This window comes from Salvelinus alpinus, chromosome 1 (genome assembly GCF_045679555.1).
Source record: "Salvelinus alpinus chromosome 1, SLU_Salpinus.1, whole genome shotgun sequence".
In the NCBI taxonomy this organism is placed as follows: domain Eukaryota; kingdom Metazoa; phylum Chordata; class Actinopteri; order Salmoniformes; family Salmonidae; genus Salvelinus; species Salvelinus alpinus.
In genome coordinates this window covers 46,134,362-46,156,668 of record NC_092086.1, presented here as the reverse complement: position 1 = coordinate 46,156,668, position 22,307 = coordinate 46,134,362, and the positions used below count along the sequence as shown (strand labels likewise).

Below are 22,307 nucleotides of genomic sequence, written 5' to 3'. Positions count from 1 at the left end.
TGTGAGGTGCCTTATTGCTATTATAAACTGGTTACCAACGTAATTAGAGCAGTAAAAATAAATGTTTTGTCATACCCGTGGTATACGGTCTGATATACCACGTCTGTCAGCCAATCAGCATTCAGGGCTGGAATCCCCCAGTTTATAAAAATACATATATGATCTGTAAATATATTCAACATAGATCACACATAAAACTATAATTTGAACAAATGTAGAACGATTTGTGAGCAAATGTTCAGAAATCCCTAACATTTAAAACTGTGGAATGTGCATTTGCACATTCAAAAAGTGCTTATGGATCTGTATTCTGTGTTTACAGAATTTTGAGATTTTTTCCCCCACCTGTCCATGTGCATCCAAGATGGCGTAGCAGTCGGACGTGTCTTTGTCTTGTCCTGTCCCGTGTAAATAGTCTTCGTATTTTTCGTATACATTTCGTATATATTTTAATTTCACTTTCCATCTAGGAACTGAATATACATTCCTACATTCCGCCTCACCCAATGTGGTACGGACCTGCTATTTTTTTATACTTTAGAACCGTAACCCCAATCAGAAGCTAGCCAGATAACTAGCTACTAGCTAGTAGTCAGTTAGCCACTGCTGCGGTCTTCACCCTCAACTCGGACACAGCCAGCTTCAATACCGGGCCAATACCTGCCAGTCTGCAAGCGTGATATCAACCCAGAGCATATAGGACTGCTTTTTCTCTACCACATCACCGGATTCCTGACGCAAGCTCTGGACAATTACACCGTATCATCACAGCTAGCTAGCTGCAACCGAGTGGCTACTACTGGCTAACACCTCTGTCCCGAAGCAAGCACCAGTTAGCCTTGAGCTAGGCCCATCTGCCGGCTAGCTGAAGAGGTCTACCAGCGAATTCTTGGGCTACAATACCAGCTACAAGCTAATTTAGCCATTTTTTTGCCGCTGCTAGTAGCTTTTACCTTCTGCACAGACACCAGCCCTGTTATTAGCCTGGATATTACTCACCAATTTACCAGCATCGGACTGTCTCTCGACAACAACGCCGGATTCCTGCCGTAATCCCTGAGCCACTACTTCTGATCCTCACAGCTAGCTTGTAGCTAGCGCAGCTAGCGCCACTGCCACGAAGCTAGCACCAGTTAGCAAACACAATTCTACAATTCACCACCTCTCTTTCGCCATCGCCATCTGGCTTGGATTCTCTGTCGACACGACCACGTCTGAGCAGACCCCCTCCGTCTGAGCAGACCACCCCCCGGGCTACTAACTTTAAACGCCGCGTGCTAGCTTAGTGGAGGCCTCCCTGCTCCATCTACGGCTGCCCCCTGGACACTATGATCACTTGGCTACATAGCTGATGCATGCTTGACTGTCCATTAATTCACGGTACTCCATTCTGTTTATTTGTGTTTTATCTGTCGGCTCTGTGCTTTAACTCAGGATCTGTGTGTAGTTAATCCGACCCTCTCTGCCTAGTCGTCGCCATTTTTACCTGTTGTTGCTGTGTTAGACTAGCACCCTGTTATTGCTGCTGTTATCTTACCTGTTGTTTTAGCTAGCTCTCCCAATCAAGACCTGCAATCACTTTATGCCTTATTGTATGTCTCTCTCAAATATCAATATGCCTTGCATACTGTTGTTCAGGCTAGTTATCATTATCATTGTTTTGGTTTGCAATGGACCCTGTAGTTCCACTCTCCGTACCTCTGATACCTCCTTGGTCCCACCCCCCACACATGCGGTGACCTCACCCATTGAGACCGGCATGTCCAGAGATACAACCTCTCTTATCATCACCCAGTGCCTGGGCTTGCCTCCGCTGTACCCACGCCCCACCATACCCCTGTCTGCACATTATGCCCAGAATCTATTCTACCACGCCCATAAATCTGCTCCTTTTATTCTTTGTCCCCAACGCTCTAGGCGACCAGTTTTGATAGCCTTTAGCCGCACCCTCATCCTACTACTCCTCTGTTCCTCGGGTGATGTGGAGGTAAACCCAGGCCCTGCATGTCCCCAGTCACCCTCATTTGTTGACTTCTGTGATCGAAAAAGCCTTGGCCTCATGCATGTCAACATCAGAAGCCTCCTCCCTAAGTTTGCCTTACTCACCGCTTTAGCACACTCTGCCAACCCTGATGTCCTTGCCGTGTCCGAATCCTGGCTTAGGAAGGCCACCAAAAATTCTGAGATTTCCATACCCAACTATAACACTTTCCGTCAAGATAGAACTGCCAAAGGGGGAGGAGTTGCAATCTACTGCAGAGATAGCCTGCAAAGTTCTGTCATACTTTCCAGGTCTATGCCCAAACAGTTCGAACTTCTAATTTTAAAAATTAATCTCTCCAGAAATAAGTCTCTCACTGTTGCCGCCTGCTACCGACCCCCCTCAGCTCCCAGCTGTGCCCTGGACACCATCTGTGAATTGATCGCTCCCCATCTAGCTTCAGAGTTTGTTCTGTTAGGTGACCTAAACTGGGATATGCTTAACACCCCGGCAGTCCTACAATCCAAGCTTGATGCCCTCAATCTCACACAAATCATCAAGGAACCCACCAGGTACAACCCTAAATCCGTAAACATGGGCACCCTAATAGACATTATCCTGACCAACCTGCCCTCCAAATACACCTCTGCTGTCTTCAATCAAGATCTCAGCGATCACTGCCTCATTGCCTGTATCCGCCACGGGTCCGCGGTCAAACGACCACCCCTCATCACTGTCAAACGCTCCCTAAAACACTTCTGCGAGCAGGCCTTTCTAATCGACCTGGCCCGGGTACCCTGGAAGGATATTGACCTCATCCCGTCAGTTGAGGATGCCTGGTCATTCTTTAAATGTTACTTCCTCACCATATTAGACAAGCATGCTCCGTTCAAAAAATGCAGAACCAAGAACAGATATAGCCCTTGGTTCACTCCAGACCTGACTGCCCTCGCCCAGCACAAAAAACATCCTGTGGCGAACTGCAATAGCATCGAAGAGCCCCCGCGATATGCAACTGTTCAGGGAAGTCAGGAACCAATACACGCAGTCAGTCAGGAAAGCAAAGGCCAGCTTTTTCAAGCAGAAATTTGCATCCTGTAGCTCTAACTCCAAAAAGTTCTGGGATACTGTAAAGTCCATGGAGAACAAGAGCACCTCCTCCCAGCTGCCCACTGCACTGAGGCTAGGTAACACGGTCACCACCGATAAATCCGTGATAATCGAAGACTTCAACAAGCATTTCTCAATGGCTGGCCATGCCTTCCTCCTGGCGACTCCAACCTTGGCCAACAGCCCCGCCCCCCCCGCTGCTACTCGCCCAAGCCTCCCCAGCTTCTCCTTTACCCAAATCCAGATAGCAGATGTTCTGAAAGAGCTGGAAAACCTGGACCCATACAAATCAGCTGGGCTTGACAATCTGGACCCCCTATTTCTGAAACTGTCCGCCGCCATTGTCGCACCCCCTATCACCAGCCTGTTCAACCTCTCCTTCGTATCATCTGAGATCCCCAAGGATTGGAAAGCTGCCGCGGTCATCCCCCTCTTCAAAGGGGGAGACACCCTGGACCCAAACTGTTACAGACCTATATCCATCCTGCCCTGCCTATCTAAGGTCTTCGAAAGCCAAGTCAACAAACAGATCACTGACCATCTCGAATCCCACCGTACCTTCTCCGCTGTGCAATCCGGTTTCCGAGCCGGTCATGGGTGCACCTCAGCCACGCTCAAGGTACTAAACGATATCATAACCGCCATCGATAAAAGACATTACTGTGCAGCCGTCTTCATCGACCTGGCCAAGGCTTTCGACTCTGTCAATCACCATATTCTTATCGGCAGACTCAGTAGCCTCGGTTTTTCTAATGACTGCCTTGCCTGGTTCACCAACTACTTTGCAGACAGAGTTCAGTGTGTCAAATCGGAGGGCATGTTGTCCGGTCCTCTGGCAGTCTCTATGGGGGTACCACAGGGTTCAATTCTCGGGCCGACTCTTTTCTCTGTATACATCAATGATGTTGCTCTTGCTGCGGGCGATTCCCTGATCCACCTCTACGCAGACGACACCATTCTATATACTTCCGGCCCTTCCTTGGACACTGTGCTATCTAACCTCCAAACGAGCTTCAATGCCATACAACACTCCTTCCGTGGCCTCCAACTGCTCTTAAACGCTAGTAAAACCAAATGCATGCTTTTCAACCGTTCGCTGCCTGCACCCGCACGCCCGACTAGCATCACCACCCTGGACGGTTCCGACCTAGATTATGTGGACATCTATAAGTACCTAGGTGTCTGGCTAGACTGCAAACTCTCCTTCCAGACTCATATCAAACATCTCCAATCCAAAATCAAAGCAAGAATCGGCTTTCTATTCCGCAACAAAGCCTCCTTCACTCACGCCGCCAAACTTACCCTAGTAAAACTGACTATCCTACCGATCCTCGACTTCGGCGATATCATCTACAAAATAGCTTCCAATACTCTACTCAGCAAACTGGATGCAGTTTATCACAGTGCCATTCGTTTTGTTACTAAAGCACCTTATACGACCCACCACTGCGACCTGTATGCCCTAGTCGGCTGGCCCTCGCTACATGTTCGTCGTCAGACCCACTGGCTCCAGGTCATCTACAAGGCTATGCTAGGTAAAGTGCCGCCTTATCTCAGTTCACTGGTCACGATGGCTACACCCACCCGCAACACGCGCTCCAGCAGGTGTATCTCACTGATCATCCCTAAAGCCAAAACCTCATTTGGACGCCTTTCCTTCCAGTTCTCTGCTGCCTGCGACTGGAACGAATTGCAAAAATCTCTGAAGTTGGAGACTTTTATCTCCCTCAACAACTTTAAAAATCTGCTATCCGAGCAGCTAACCGATCGCTGCAGCTGTACATAGTCCATCTGTAAACTACCCACCCAATTTACCTACCTCACCCCCCATACTGCTTTTATTTATTTACTTTTCTGCTCTTTTGCACACCAGTATCTCTTCTTGCACATGATCATCTGATGATTTATCACTCCAGTGTTAATCTGCTAAATTGTAATTATTCGATTTATTGCCTACCTCATGCCTTTTGCACACATTGTATATAGATTCTCTTTTTTTTCTACCATGTTATTGACTTGTTTATTGTTTACTCCATGTGTAACTCTGTGTTGTCTGTTCACACTGCTATGCTTTATCTTGGCCAGGTCGCAGTTGCAAATGAGAACTTGTTCTCAACTAGCCTACCTGGTTAAATAAAGGTGAAAAATAAAAATAAAATAAAAAAATGTACTGCAATCCACAAATGAAGCTTCAGATGAGAGTCGGCTATCTCCATTCATTGGGATAATCTTTGTCACATGACGAGCAGTGATGAAATTACATTACGACTGTGTACTTCTTGTCCTTAGCTAGAAGAAAGAACAGCTTCATGAAATGGTGAGTATAACGTTTATTTATTCAACAAATTATGTAAAAATGTTTAACAAATGACTTTCGTACGAATATTACATTTGACCATTGGGTGCATGCAATGCCGAGTGTGTGTACCGATAGCTAGCAGGCGATCTCGTCACCTGTTCAGACAAACCACCTAAGTTAAACTTACTAACGTTAGCAGTGGTTGATAAAGTACCCAATTGTCATACTTGATTAAAAGTAAAGATACCTTAATAGATAATGAGTCAAGTAAAAGTCATCCAGTACAATACTACTTGAGTAAAAGTCAAAAGTTTTTGGTTTTAAATATACTTAAGTATCAAAAGTAAATGTAATTGCAAAAATATACTTATGTATCAAAAGTAAAAAATAATTTCAAATTCCTTCTATTAATAAACGGCACCATTTTTAAAATTGTATTTACGGAAAGCCAGAGGTATACTCCAACACTCATACATAATTTACAAATGAAGCATTTGTGTTTAGTGAGTCCATCAGATCAGAGGCGGTAGAGATGACCAGGGATGTTCTCTTGATAAGTGTGTGAATTGGACCATTTTTCTGTGTTGCTAAACATTCAAAATGTAACGAGTACTTTTGGGTGTCAGGGAAAATGTATGGAGTAAAAAGTACATTATTTTCTTTAGGAATGTAGTGAAGTAAAACTTGTCAAGTACAGATACCCCAAAACACTACTTAAATAGTACTTTACAACACTGCTTAATAGTTAATTGTTAATTCAGGAATGTGTCAATTATGAAGAACTACTCAGATTTGAGTTGGTCTGAGTTGGTGATCTGACTAGCAAGCTAAATTGAAATGTTGCAAATCATCTTTTTCAATCTGTCTTTCAGGGACTTAACAGGGCAATTGATGCTTTGGCAGGATAAATCACTCTTTCCCGACTGGTGTGGAGGTTTTAAGAAATTGTAACATTATCTGATTAGAAATGTTAGAAATTCAGCTACTGTTTTCTGCTCCGTTTAGGCTTGCAAGCTAGCCAAGTCATTTGTTGTGCATCCTTAGATAAATGTATTAATATGTTGTTTCCTAGTCAATACATGCATTCTGTGTCTGAGTACTGTCAATACATCTCAGTATTGTGTTGCATCGTTGAGGGGCTGGGCAATGTTGCCTGTTCAATAAAAGGCAAAGTTGTAAAAATGATTAACCTGACAATAACGCTTGACCAACTGCTTTTGGACCCTACTGCAACTCCCCACTAGTCAATCTCCCATTTATTTCAGACCTTTCCTTAGTTGTTTGATCTGACAGCTGACTCGCCCAAGGACCCACAGCAGCGTTTCCCAAAAACGGTCCTGGGGACCCAAAGGGGTGGACTTTTGGGGGTTTTGTCCTAGCATGACCACACAGCTGATTCAGGGCAATTGGTCAAATTGATTATTTGAATCAGCTGTCAAGACCAACCTGTACTAACACTCCTTTACCCCTAATGGCCATTGCCCTTTGAATACAGGGTGGAGGAGGGCAGGCAAGTCTGTGAACAGGAACTGGTATCATTGTCCTTGGACATCATAACATAGGGATGATGATGGTAATGTGATGGTGAGGTTGATGGTGTTGCTGATGATGATTTTGGTCAGCATATTTTTGATGTGATTCGAGGATGTGCACAGTGCACTTTGCTTGTTATGTAACTTTGTACTATTGCTATTTTTACAGATCCACATGCACTTTTTGAATGTGCAAATACACTTTCCACAGTTGTAAATGTTAGTGATTTCTGAATATTTGCACACAAATCTTTGTACATTTGTTCAAATTGTAGTTTTATTTGTGAGCTATGTTGAATATATTTACAGAGCATATTTATTTCTTGATTTATGGTTCATATTTGTGAAATATTTATACAGATTCACAGATTATGGTATTATATTTGAACATATTTCTGGACTATAGTTTTATTTTAATATATTCACACATCAAAGTTTTATTTGTGAGTTATGTTGAATATACGCACGGATCCTGGTAGACACATTTACAGAATAAAGAAACAAATCTCACTCCATACGCAAATGGAACGAAACGGGACAGTTCGCGCAGGCGCGTTTCATTGTTTTGACTGAAAATGCCGTCGGTTTCGAAAACGGCGGCGAACGGTTCTCCTCAAACCGAGAAACCAACCCACTATACGTAAGTAAAGCAAACGTTAAATAGACAAAGACGTATTCGTTAAAATACCGTGCTTATTTTATTTACAGAATATTGTTTTATAGTTGGACTGCTTGATATTTCTTCACTGGTAGTGCAGTAAAACATGGTGCTTTTCCTTTTGTAAATTCTTCCCAATGCACGCAGCTAGCCTAGCGCTAACTTGCTAGCTACATATTCAAATTGATACAGTAACTGAATTTTAACAAATACATGTGTATAATTGTATTGTGTGACCGTGAAAATGTTCCACATAAAAAAGAGGCGTAACATTAAAAAGCGGAATTCGCAGGAACTTGGTTGGTGGTTAACGTTAGCTAGCCAGTCAGCGTGCTAGCGTGGACTGGGTAACGTTAGCGAAGTTGAATGGTGTGCCAGCCAGCAGTGTTATCCTTTTCCTCTTTCCACCTCGGCCTTATTTGCTGTCTGTCTACGCATGTGTTTTGACGTACGTTCTGGTTGTTTGATAGAATGCAACGTCGAAGATCTTGCGTGGATTGTATGTGAATGGTCAAAGTAGATAACTATTAGCTATCACTACCAATTATTTTTATCAGTTCGAGGGATTGTAAAATTCAGCTACATAGCTAGCTAGTGCCAATCAAATATTAGTTGTAGATGGTGTAAACGTTTATCTCCTTACCTTTAGCATAGATATTGTTTACTTTAAATTTCAAATAGCGAAGCTTTAATCTTTCTATCAAAGTTAGATGTGATATTCCCCCTAAGCTTTGAACTCCGATACCACCTGACATCGTGTAAAAAAAGTGTTTTTCATTAACACCGCCTTTGTCTTTCCATTTTTCAGATATTTGAAGGAGTTTAGGACCGAACAGTGCCCTCTCTTCTTGCAGCATAAGTGCACACAACATAGACCCTTTACATGTTTTCATTGGCATTTCCTCAACCAGAGGCGAAGACGACCGATTAGAAGAAGAGATGGAACTTTTAACTACAGCCCTGATGTTTATTGCACAAAATATGACGAGACTACGGGCATTTGCCCAGATGGAGAGGAGTAAGTGTGAAGCGTAATTTTTTTCTTCTGTGAATTATTATGTTCTGGTTAGATTGTTGCTACTGTATCATGCTTATCAATGTTGTGGTTGTTGTTCATTCCGGTTGAGAATTAACTCAATTTGTGCAGGTTGCCAGTTTAGTGAGCACACTTATAACGGTGTTGCTAATATTTTATGGATGCTGCATTGTTTCAGTAGGAAGTCAGATTCATGCGAATTCCTGAAGGGAATGATCCTCGTTGCACAGAATTCAGCTCGGTTATGACCCAGCTTGCACATGGTGTTGTTGACTTGTCTATTGTTCGAGCGAATGTCGATCCGCATGGCCCCGGAGTGGGACGACAGACGTTCTCAATAATGCGGAACCAACTGAATGATTCAACCACATTCATTGTCATTTCATGGATGTTTTTTTAGTAATTCTCGCTGGACACGTCTGTTTTGAGCTGCAGAGTGGGGTTGAGCTTCTTCCTCCAGCTTGCAAGGAAACGATGAACACACCCCCTGTTTTCTTGCTCGTGATTGAACCGCCTTTGCACATAGCCTTCTCCCATTGGTCGAGCAAGCAATGTTTATTGTTCATGAGTCCGTTGAAAATGAGGTCGCTTTGAACGAGTTCCTGCTTTGTATTTGTATCCTTAATGTTGTCAAAAGTAATTATACATGGACGTGTCTGGTTTTTACCACTTGCACTGTATCGTTATGTTCATTGAAACCTAAGAAGCATGAATTGATACGTTTCCGTGTGGTTTCATGCAAGTACAATACAAGAGGGATTTCCTAATTCAAGCATAACTACTCTTTTATGGTAATACATAGAGAAGTATTGAGGGGTAGAAACGGAGTATGTAAGTATTGATATATTTTTGCTCTATTATTTAATGGCTACGGCAGCATTTTTAGGCCCAACCCTCAAAGCATCAGCTAATTTCACTTGATTAACAAAATCAGAGGAACATATTTTGAATGTTTGGGGTATGCCACTTCAGCTCATTCTTAGAACTGTAGTTTTCATTACTGGTGTGACATCAATCTACTGAAAATGAAAGTAACAAAGAATAGGCCTTATGAGCCTACACATTTGTAAAGACACAATCATGATAATGATAGCATAAACAAATGGTAATAGATAAAATATTTGTAACATGATATAGCAAGTCAAGTTGGGCGGATACAGTTTGTCACTTGAGATTACATATGAGAAGGCTTGTGGTGGTGCGGATAGACACCAAAGGAAGGATGAATTAAATTAATAAATTATCAGTTCATCTACCTAAAATAAAAGCTACCGTATTCAGTTCCCAGGTGTAACAAAGTCACAGGGTTATTGTAAAAAAACAGAATGCTACCCTGTAGTGAAGGGGGAACTTACATATCAGAATATTATTTTTGATGATATATCGTATTCACAATATCATATTATTTCTGCTATAGTTGCCGGTATCTACACCAAATCTCCAGTATTTTTCCTTCATAGAGAACAAGCTATCTTCTTTTTCAGTAGGGAGCCAATCGCAATACTTATCGTATCAGCACTTAAGTATTGTGAAGTCCCAGGCATTTCCCAGCCATACTAACCTGTCCTGAGTAATATTACAAAATGCCCATACATGGCCTACTGGAGCAGATGTACTTGTTAGTATACTTACTGGCAGCTCTATAAGTTAAAATAAAAAATGGAAATGTTAATATTTTTATTTTTTACCTTTTATTTAACTAGGCAAGTCAAATTCTAATTTTCAATGACGGCCTAGGAACAGTGGGTTAACTGCCTTGTTCAGGGGCAGAACGACAGATTTTTACCTTCTCGGCTCGGGGATTCGATCTTGCAAACTTTCAGTTACTAGTCCAATGCTCTGGTTAGAGTCTAACCACTAGGCTACCTGCCACCCAATGTGTTGGTTGGGAAGTCTCCCTACAAAATTAACAGAATTAAAGGTTTACTGAAAGGAAGCAGGCTATACAGCTAATAACCTAGCCTATTTAATAAGACAGGATAGATGTTCTAGATTATATCTTGAGAAAGATGCTGTTCAACACTAAGAAGAACAGCTCTGAAACATGATATTCAAGCCACTCCTATATTTTGGGCCTATTTGTGTCAGAGCACCATAAAGAAATTGAGTAACTTGAGACGTCTCACTCACTAGTTCAATGACAATCATCAATGGCACAAGTCTGGTTAACGTGCTTTGGTCAGATCCACAGTTTAGTGATATCTAGAGGTAGCTGCGATGTTAAAAGTATTTGTGGCAAATGTGTAGCATACTGAGTACTTTATAGTGGTTTATCATTGAGAGGTTGAGTTCCAGTTTCCTATATCAGTGTATTTGGAGTTCTATACATTATTTGAACTCTGCCTTAGAGCGAGCACTTGCACTCTCTATTCCTCATTATCCCAGTGGCTACTCTCCTCTCGTGACATCACATACGTTGCCATGGTTACTGTTGCTGAGTAAAGCTTTTTGCTGTATTTGAGGAAATTATTGGTTTTCAATGTGAATTTGAGCACATTCATAGCGATGGTGCTATTATTTCTGTTCAATTCCTCACCATACATCAAAGCCTGTGAGAGTGCTGTATCTATAAAAGACGTTGCATTCCTCTGACTCCCATTGTGGGCATTGGCTACATTTTTGTTTGTCTGATGTGCATATTAAACACCAAGAAGAACGGTTTCCACTAATACAGGGAGGAAGACAGATATTTCTCATTATGCTCTGTAACTCATTCCTTTAGCCTTGGTCTGTTTCTTTTCAATTAAAATCTGTGGGATGACTTCTTAGGATAAGCACAGCATAGAATTCTAGAAACATAGGATAGAGACTGATTTTTATGCAGATTGTATCTCTGTCACATCAAATCCTGATCATTTTCATGAGGAAGTCTGCATTTGTCTAATCGTCGCTTCCTTTCCTGTCTAGCTGTCCTTACTTGCACCGGACCACTGGTGACACAGAGCGCAAGTACCATCTTCGCTATTACAAGACTGGTACCTGTATCCATGAAACTGATGCCCGCGGGCACTGCGTGAAGAACGGCCTACACTGCGCCTTTGCCCATGGCCCACATGATCTCCGCCCCCCTGTCTACGATATCAGGTGATCTATCATGCCTTTAGTAACCACTCTGTTCTCAAGGTGTCATACCTTCAACAAACATGTGAATAGGCTTGTTAAGCCAGTTAGCTGAGTACACAACGATAAATCATGCAAGGTCTGACCATGCACTGACAAAATGTACCAACTGATTTCATTCGTACATCATAGTTTTAATGAAATTCTTAAATTTACCCGTAGACTATATTTTTGAAGCTGGCTGTCAACCCCTTCTCTACCATTGTTAGTGTTACTTTGATTCAACATGGTACGTCTAGCTGTCTCCGCTGAAGTGATAATAGTCTGTATCCACTCCAGTACATGCCCATACATGGCAGTGGGAGAATGAAGCGTGTTCATCTATTTTCCTAGCTCAATTAGTCTCCCTGATGCCTCTCAAATTGGCTGGGGCTAAGAGCAGATGAAACCACAATTTTCTCTTCATAGACATCAGTCATAGTGTACTTATTGCCAGGGTTGATGTTGGTTTTGTTGTGTACCATTTACTATGCAAACAATTAAAGTGTTAAATTATTGTTATTTCTTTAATGGGATGAAAGATTCAGTGGTATATTTGAAGTAATATCCCCCCACATCTCAGAGATGGATACAAAAAGTAGGCCAATATCTGTATAATGCAAGCAATGGACTTAAGCTTAACAATAACATACTTTTGCTATTTTACTATGAACCATGTGTTCACATTTTAAATACCCGTCACTAGAAAATAGCAATACCCTGTCCAACGTCCCATGAATGACGTCACATTAAGGAATGGGAGCTTGAAATAATTCAACAAAAACAACAGTAAATGTGGTATCAGAGGCACGCTCAAGCGTTGCCTAGCAACTGTTGAGCAGAACAAGTCTAAGAGCAAGGCATTGCCTGAATATTCTACATTTGTCTCTTCCTTTTGTTTTGTTTTGTGTAGTAGCTCTCTCACTGATCTTCTTCATGTGCACAGAGAGATCCAGGCACAGGAAGCCCTCCAGAATGGCCAGTTGGGATCTGGAGAGGGTATCCCTGATCTACAGCCTGGAGTACTGGCCAGCCAAGCCATGATAGAGAAGACTCTTACAGAGGACCCCCGGTGGCAAGGTGAGCAGCAGACACATTGATCAAAGTCCTGTCAGGTAGCCTGATTTCAGATGTCCATGTAAACAGGATTATTAGGGGACTCGTTCTTGAAAAGCATGTAAACGTTTTAAATCAAGAGATTATATTAATCTGACTATCCACAATACTCGTTTATTGTGTGCATGCAACATACTCATTGTGTGCTTTCCTTCCAGACACCAATTTTGTTTTAGCGAACTACAAAACAGAGCAGTGCACCAAGCCTCCACGACTATGCAGACAGGGCTATGCCTGCCCTCACTACCACAATAGTAGAGACAGAAGACGAAATCCACGCAAGTTCAAATACAGGTAGGAGATTAGGACTGTCTAACGACATAGAGAATGCCTTTTGACAACTGTGTAATAATTCTGTAATATGTAGTTAACCCCTTGAATGATGTGTCAGGTCAACTCCGTGTCCCAATGTGAAACATGGGGATGAGTGGGGTGAGCCATCGAAGTGTGACAGTGGAGACAGCTGTCAATACTGTCACTCACGCACTGAACAGCAGTTCCACCCAGAGGTAAGTGAGACATTGGACACTTTATAAACGCTTAGCACATTTTGTCTCTTGCAATGGTGAATCTGTCTAACCTTGTTTTGGGAAAATGCCACACAGTTATGAGCAGAGAACCTGTCTTTCTCACTTCAGATCTACAAATCCACCAAATGCAATGACATGAGGCAAACTGGTTATTGTCCTAGAGGGCCCTTCTGTGCGTTTGCGCATGTAGAAAGTAAGTGAAGCTCCTCAAAATAAGTCAACGCTGTCTTGCTTGTTGGCAACTTTTCAAAGTTAAAACCTCCTGTCTGTGATTGTGTACTTTTTCAGGAATTCCCTCCACGGAAGAGACCATGAACTCATTGCTAACAGCGATGCAGTCGGGCTCTCAGCAGTATTCCGAGTGTCCGGTCAGCGAGTGGGGCAGCAGTGCACACTCCATCAGCAGCATCAACAACGGCCAAGTGGGGAATGTATGTGATCTGATTACTACTCACTCTCTGCTTCTCTCCACTGTCTTTTACAAAGGCATCTCAGTTTGTATGAAAAACATGCTGTCTATAGATTAGACCCTGAATAGATATTTAAGCTGTTAACTTTCCTTATTTGTCACACCTTTGTTTTGTATATTCTTGTCATTTTATGTTTCCGTTCTTCTGTTTTCTGTACTTGCCTTGTATTTCACTAGTCTGTAACATCATTTTGTTTCTGGTGGTACTAGTGCACCAAGAAATATACAGCGTCATTCAAATTAATGTAGGATTCAACAGAAACCAAACCTTAACAATTCAGTGTCATTTTCTCTCTCTGAAGCCAATATCCCATCTAAACATCTTCAGATATCATCTGCTCTCTGGCCTCGTTAGGAAAGCTGGGTTTGTTTGGCTGGCTCTAAAACCCTATTAAGATCATGTGTACTTCTCTCCCTCAGGTTTCATATTCTAATAGTCCGACTGTAACGCCAAGCTCAGGAAGCAACAGTTCATTGTCCCCAATCGGACCCATCGGCAGGTCCAAATGCTTAACTAATGGTAGCTTATGTTCAGAGTCCACCACGTCAAGTGTGTCATCTCTGACGTCTAACTATCCCAAAGCGCCGGGCTTTGAACGCGAGGATCAGGTACTACAATAAGACTGCTCTCTTTCCCCATCCTTATGGAAAGACCCCTGTACTCAGCTTAGTGTAGGGCCTGACCCACTGCTATACACACTTTGGTCATAGTTTCCATTATTTTGATTTATTTCTACATTCAATTATTTGTCAGTCACTTTTTTTATGTTATGTTATTTTCTATAAATTTGTGATGACTTGGTTGTTAATTTCAGTATTCACCAAGGCAAAATAAATAATAGTTTACCCGTTCCAGGTCAAATTCAGTGTTGTGCTTAACATTTTATAAACCTAGATTAGACATTATGTTTGGATATGGAACTTGTATTCATGTTATCTATTAGTTATAAAACAAATGTCTGCTTATTTAGTTTTAGACTGTCTTAATGGGTTGTGGTGATGACATTAGACATTTTCTCTCTTTTGATAGGGCTGCAGATGACCGATTATTAACTGAATTTTCTTCACTTTTAAGAAAGGTGTTGGCTTTCTAAGACCCAGCCAATTGCTGGGTTTAAGTGTTGGGTCATGTGAATGTGCTGTCTATTTTCAGTTAAAGAACTATAAGGGACATAGCGATCAAAAGATGATGGACCAAGACAAGCAGGTGAATATCTAAACCATTTGCCATTGCCTTTGTATTTCTAGAGGCTAGTGACCGTGTTTCCCCTATATTAATTTATCGCCAGTCCAAAAAATATGATTTATGGAGAGTCATTTTAAGTGTAAACTTAAATGACAAAACCAGATATAAAGTATGTAGAGAAGATAATGGAGCTATATATATTTTTTAAATAAGATCATCTTTGAGAACTAACAATCACCAAAAATAAAAAACTGTACAGTCAGAGAGAGTCTAAAATTCCAAAAATGGCATGGGACCCCCATTGATATGTTAATGTTTGAGTCACTGATAGCATAAGCCATGGCAAAATTTGTAGAATTGCAGGAACTTAGATTTAAAACTGCAACTTTGCCGCCTATGCTGAAAATAAACATAGGGGGAACACTGCTAGTGATATGTAGAACATTTTCTATTTAAAGGTATTCCTGTGGAGGCAAAGGGGTTTTGCTGTTATAATTTCAAAGTCATTGGGATCCATTCCAATCGACTTGATAAAAAAGGCCTATTCATGATCTCCCATCTAAAGCATATGACCAGGCACGGTATCTGTGGCTTGTCTTTTTAACCGAGCACCAATGTAGTAAAGTGAAGTATTGCTCAAATTGACACTATTAATGAAACAATGCCTTACTATGTACGCCTCTTTTACAGACACACAATCGTGTATTCTCTGGGATGAACCCTCTGGCATCCAGCATAACCTCCAGTATAGAATCTAGCCTGGCCTCCAGTATTGGATCGGATAGTTCCTCACCCACCACCTTATCAACAATGAATGCAAAAGCAACCCCATTCTATCCTGGGAGCAATACTGTGGAGTCAGTTATAGGTAAGTATATTTGTATTGTACAAACTTGTTTGAGGGGTGAGTATTCCTTGTATGAAGAAATACATATTTTCCTAATAAAAAAACGACTTGCCTTTTCTTTCAGGTTCTGCTCTTGACCTGAATTTTTGTGACATCAATGTTGCCTCTCTTGATAAAGAGTTTGAGGAGCAAGAGAACAACAGTCTTGGTTTAAGTAAGCAAACCTTGTTTGAAACATTGAACACAATTGACTTAACAGTGTGTTCTGCATTTTTAAATTGTGAAATGGATTTATGCTTCCTGTTGCCCTCTAGGTCAAAGGATGTTGGGAGGATCCGCTCCGGTCAACATTCCTGGCTCCCTTGCACGGTCTTCTTCATTGAATTCCAACTCATCGCTCTCTGCCTCCCCTCTGAGCTCTCTCTCCCAGTCCCTGTCCCAGTGCCTGTTGTCAGGAATGGCTCCACAGCAGACTCAGCCTCAGGGCCTGCTAACCAAACCTGAGCATGGCCTTCTGGGAACACCTACCTCCTCTCAGAACTCTCTGGGTAAGTTAACAATATAATTATTACTAGAAATCTTGACAAACATGCAAGAGTGAGCATTATTCTTTTACTTATGAGGCAATATCAACAATTTTATAAATGCATCACTTTTTTTTTGGTGCTTTGACATGAAACAATTGTCCTGATCACGCCTTGTAGGTTTGAATGGGGGAGCTAGCAGCATATGGGACTTTGTGAGTGGCAACTTCTCTCCCAGCCCATCACCAGTGTTCAGCAGCCTGGGCTCCACCACTGTGAGCAGCAGCGCTGACCTGAACCGGCTCTTCAGGGAGCTGGACGAGGCCAAGAGGAAGATCAAGCAATGGGAAGACGCGTGGCACCAGGTCAAGCAGGTCAGCCACTGGTCCCATGCAAGAACTATGACATGAACTAAAGGCACTGCCTCCGTAAGCAATACATCCTGACCCTTGTTAAACCAATTATATATTTGACATGTCTGTCTGTTCCAGGCATGTGAGGCCTGGCAGAAAGACTCCCATGATGCAAAAGAACAAGCAAAGTCAGCCGAGGCGGAGCGGCAGCTGGCAGAGCAGACGCGAGAGGACACGGAGCGCAAGCTGAAGGAGCTCCAGGGGGACTTTGACGTGCTGTGTCGCTCCCCTGGCACACCCCTGCTTAGAAGCTATGGAGACCTGGACCAGCTCCCTCTACCAAAGCTCCACTCCATCCAGAGCCAGCTGCGCACTGACCTAGACCTTATAGACGGGGTAAGACGGGCCAGATACTAAGCACATTCTTATTTATAGTGATCAGGATATACATTATGGCAGACTATTTAGCCTAGTGAAGCATGTTTTTTTAAAAGATCTTGCTTGGAATCATTGTATTGAGTTATTCTGTTGCGAGTAGTTTCTGATACAACCTCTTCTCTTCCCAACACAGGTAATATATCAGCTTCAGTCAAAGAAATGTATAGTTTGCCAAACGCATGATCGTTGCATAGTCCTGCAGCCTTGCCAACATTATGTACTTTGTAAGAACTGTGCACCTAGTAAATCAGAATGTCCATACTGTAAGACAAAAATATTGAAGTGGTGATGTACAATTATTCAAGGTACTACTTAAGGAATTTGCCCTTTGAAGAACTACTAATACATATAGTATGCTTACATTTTCTAAATAGCATTTTGTGTTTCAGTATTCCATATAGTAATTCAATTAATAGTTTAATTTGAACTACACAAATGGTGTTTGATAAATCAAGTACTTAAATATAGTATGTTATTTTGTATTGTAAAGGATCACTTACATTTTACAAAAAGTTTTGGCATCCATAATTCAAGTGGGCCTAATTTGACTTTATCACTGAAACACATCAGTCAAACATTATTATTAGTATTGCAACCATCTTTGTGAAGATTGATTTCTTGTAAAGCACTTTGTTGACCTGGGAATTTGTTAAAGGGTATTTTAGAAATGAGCTTTGAGCTGTTTTTGTTTGTTAGATTTATATATTTTTTCTTAATATGCTAATGTCTCGAGCTTTTGTGTGTACTGTGAAACATACTAGAATATTTCCTGTTTCCTATTGTTAAATCATGGTATAGTTCTATATATCTTGTTAGTTTTCATAGAAAAGTACTAAACAATAGTTTCTACTTCTCATTCTTTAATTTACACCTTTCCATCAAAAAAGTACACACTTTTGAATGCATTTTAGGCATAACCAGCAGCTGTAATATCAGTAAGGCACATTTATGCTAAAGCAGTTAGGAAATCAATTACTGTGTCTTTTAGTGATTACTGAATTGTTCATTATGTAGTTGTTAGAGGAGCATGTCTTGATGTACATAAGTCTGACATGGTGAATTTGATAGGATTCCTACTAGCTCTCAAACATGTCTAGAACATATCTGATACTTGGCCTCTACTCTAGTCTCAAGTGCCTTGCCTTAGATGATAACCATGACCATCGATGCTTAGAGGATTGTTGTAAAAGCAGACACAGGTAGTCAAAGCCTCTGCACACGTTTCTGCATATATGTCTACTTAATTTTGCTACTTTGCATCATGTGTATTGCCCAATCCTATGTCAAAGTATTTCCTCAGATTATAGTTGTATGAAGATATAAATCGTGTCAGTGCCTGTGTCCTGACTTCACGCTCACAAACATAAAACAATATATTTTCCTTGTCTACACAGGCAATGGTGCTTTTTTTTTGATGCGGCTTCAGTATAATTTCAAATGACCAAGGCAAGGAAACAACTCTGGTCTTGTTTGTGAACAAGATAAAAACAGGCTCTGCTATACATTTTAGACTGGTGTTTGTAAGATGCATCATTGGTGTTGAGCCTGTAAGTTGTGTTTTCAAATATGACAGTGTAATGTGCTTAGCTAGGTTAATCTAATTGAAATGACCTTCTACTGTGTTCAAAATGTATTTTTCCTCACTCTATATCTTGGTCCTTTAATATTTACAGCAATTAGTATGTTCAGTAGAAAGAACCTTATATATTCCCAGGTACACGATTTGTAACTTAGTTTGAAAAATTGAGAAATACAATTGTTTACATTTACATGGATGGTAATTCAGAAACTCAGAGAAAAACAAAACTTATGTTTCTCCTAAAATATAAAAGGTATTGTGTTCCCTCATGTTTATCAAGTTAAAATGGCAGGTGAAACTATTTTATTGCATGTCTTATACGCGTCATACGTTAACCAGCTACAAATCTAGATCACTGCCAGATATATTTGTATTGTCAGTCTAGCATACTGTAGAGTCGATCACTTCACTTTTGCAAGCTTTGTTGCTGCTGAGAGAAAGATGTATACATATAGTTGTAATGCATTTAGATTCTTGAATGTTATTGTGCATACACAGTTCAGATTTCAGACATCAGTAGCCTAATTTCTCACACAAGTTAAGCAGTAACACATTTTACTTTATATATATATATAATCAAAATGGCGTCATAACAATGACTCTTGTTACCTAACATTCAGAGACGTGTCATGGCGTCTAACATTTGGTATACCAAGTTTATAACTTCTATAGTGTTATAGTTCAAGTAAAGTACAACTTAAACAAAGACTCATTGGATTTTGAATTTCATTTTAGTCAGTCACACATTCGGGTACTTTTGTGAATCTTCGATACATTGTTACAGGCCAATCAATGTACTGCTATAGAATGTCTCGATTATTAAATTTGGTTGGAGAATCCTAATAAAGCTACTGGGCTACAGTAAATGCTCACCCCAATTTTTAATATCACAGGTTTTTTTTTCTTTTTTTCTGTGATGCCAACTAAGTTAATGTGGACTTGACTCAAATGAACCAAAGTGGTGTTGTAGTTTGTTCTTGTAGTTACTTATAAAATATGTATTGAAATGTACAATTAGTATAACATTCTCTTCAATGGTTCAATGACAGAAAGAACTATGCCAACTGCTTTTGCTGACAATAGTAATTAATGGACTTGAAGCCCATTTGTAGTTTTACCAAAGACCTTTTATTGCTATTATGGTTCCTTTTTTATTTTTTATAACTTTTCATTTTAGTAATTTAAGCAAATTGTTAAAAACCTAATTTGAAACAAACCAAACATAACACCTAATGTAGATTTGGTGTGCATTTACAGAAACTAATGGCATCACTGTCCTTTTTTGTAAAACAAATGACTGTGGTTAGCAGCATACACACGATTCTAATTGGCAGTTGTCTACAGTGAAGGAATTTCAGAAGTTAGTGACATGTTAATATTCTTAAGTGGCCATATAGATGAGTACCAGTGGAGGCTGCTGAGGGGAGGACGGCTCAGAATAATGTCTGGAACGGAGTGAATGGTATTTGATACCATTACCACGAGCCCGTCCTCCCCAATTAAGGTGCCACCAACTTCCTGTGATGAGTACTATTTTGAAGTCTGTTTTTCTATTCACTTTACAGCTAAAATCTCTTAATCAGTTTTAAATATTGATGGTTGTGCACTACTTGTATGCTGTCAGGAGTATACTTTGACTGTAATGTGCTTTTGTTTTCGTTTGACTAGTGTTTTCTTTGTTTTAATTCACAATTTACTGCAGTCATTGGAAAGATGGCGATAGTGTATAATTTGTTTATTGGTTATATATTTGAGTGAGTCATTGACGGGTGAAATGACAGAACTTGATTTATTTAAACCAGCATCAATGGCAGATACAGACGTGAGTAAGTTTAAGGAGCAACTCTTATCACTCATTCGTTCTTGGTCCTTAAGCCCTCTTCAATGTGGCATACTAAGTATACATCTTCCTTTTACACTGAATAAGAAAAAATGTAAGCTCATTTTATAAATATGGCTCTAAAATCATTTAATGTTATGGCCATATTAAACTAATGTTCTTTTACTATGGACCAATTTAGTTTTTTTTATAAATCTGTGCCTTTTGATGTTAAAATGTCATATTTTAACTGGCATTTGAAGAGTATAGCTCTTAATGAGGGGTAGCTTCATTGAGGGTAAATTGTTATATTACAGTAAAACTGAAAAAGAATCCAAATTCTAGTGCCTTTAGATAATTGTATGTACCATAATCTCCCCAATTAAAATCTGTGGTGGATAACACTCAGATGATTAGCTTTTTCGATATTATCACTTAATGATTCTCGATTGGTAAAATTTGCTTTGTCGCTGTGAAAAGTTAGGAATTCTGTGTAAAGAGCTTGCATTCGTAAGTGATCAGAGAAGGGCTGTTTTGAACCAGAATGCATGTTTCGTAAGGGAGGCTTAGGGCAACCTTAGAATGATGAATACTGCTTCTTCATCTGTCTGTATTTGCCATATATCAGTCATAACATGCCACAATACCTACCACCAATAAATATGATTCCTTCTGTACTCAACTTTATTGGCACAAGAAAAAAACAGACAATTACTGTTAAAGAAAAGCACCAAGTAGGACTCATTGTTTTGTACATTTAAATGTAATTGAGATGTAACAATGCTCTGCAGTGGATTAGCATAATCTATTTTGCATTCTTGTGAAGTGTTTGTTTCCTTGTTTTATTAAATATTGTGATCATGGAACCTGAAGATTTTATGCAATCTTGTACATACATAAATGTATGAAGCTGTTCCAATTTTAGTATGAAAAAAAAAAAAAAGCATAACTTTTGTAAAAACATTTAATTGTTCCCAATAGTTAATTTCAAAATGTTCATTTAACATAGAAACCCTGAAATATTGAATGTACCGTTCTAAATTAGATATTTAATAGGTCACTGGACTAATATGGAGAGCAGTTCATCCGTTAGCTATGATGTAGCATCTAGTTTTGTGAATTGCTATACAATGAAATAAATGTAAGACTTAAACACATGCAGTTTTCCGGTCTCTGTATTTATCAGTGTAATGATTAAGGGGAGGGGGGAATACATTTTATTTTCTCAGGGTTTCAGTTATGACTGTAGGATAAAAGGTTTTTAATTGTGAACTGTAGTTCATATCTGTATTTACGCTGATGTCGATGGAAGTAGACATTTGTATTACGAATGAGAAACATGTCCCTTATTTTGTTACAAAGTATGGACAGATAGGACATTGTATATTGAATTAGTATTCAACTACCCCATAGAAATTATCAATGGGAGTTCCCCTGTGTTAAAGTTGATCCTCTTTATGGAATCAAAGAAAGGCCTGATTTGGCTTTTTACTAAAAATTAAGTAGAAGGTATTGAATCTTTTGCTTGTAGAGTATCATTAACTTGTTCAATTGTACTGCAACATTATGCAATGGTTTACAGAATTCACAATTTGTATCATCTTGGGAATTAAAACCATTTTTGATCTTTAAACGTGTTGAGTATTTGTTTCATGGATTTAAAACCCAAGGTAGTAATAAAGGTATGTACTTCTAGTTCACTAAACTCCAACGATTAATGCCCCTTGACAA

The 22,307-nt window shown here is 40.1% G+C and overlaps 1 protein-coding gene across 4 annotated transcripts; it reads left to right on the top strand.

Moving 5' to 3' along the window:
- Positions 1-7,449: 7,449 nt before the first annotated feature.
- LOC139541278 (putative E3 ubiquitin-protein ligase UNKL) lies at positions 7,450-22,209 on the top strand. 4 transcript variants are annotated; one of them, XM_071345960.1, is made up of 16 exons: positions 7,450-7,562; positions 8,389-8,598; positions 11,524-11,700; positions 12,662-12,795; positions 12,990-13,125; positions 13,223-13,340; positions 13,470-13,554; positions 13,650-13,792; positions 14,251-14,439; positions 14,984-15,037; positions 15,707-15,884; positions 15,988-16,077; positions 16,178-16,411; positions 16,568-16,761; positions 16,879-17,136; positions 17,312-22,209. In XM_071345960.1, the coding sequence occupies exons 1-16, from the start codon at positions 7,498-7,500 to the stop codon at positions 17,465-17,467; spliced, it is 2,421 nt and encodes an 806-aa protein (XP_071202061.1). In that variant the 5' UTR covers positions 7,450-7,497; the 3' UTR covers positions 17,468-22,209. The 4 variants fall into 4 exon arrangements, with proteins under 4 accessions (XP_071202061.1, XP_071201975.1, XP_071201889.1 ...); XM_071345874.1 differs by having other exon boundaries at positions 12,632-12,795; XM_071345788.1 differs by having other exon boundaries at positions 12,629-12,795.
- Positions 22,210-22,307: the final 98 nt, after the last annotated feature.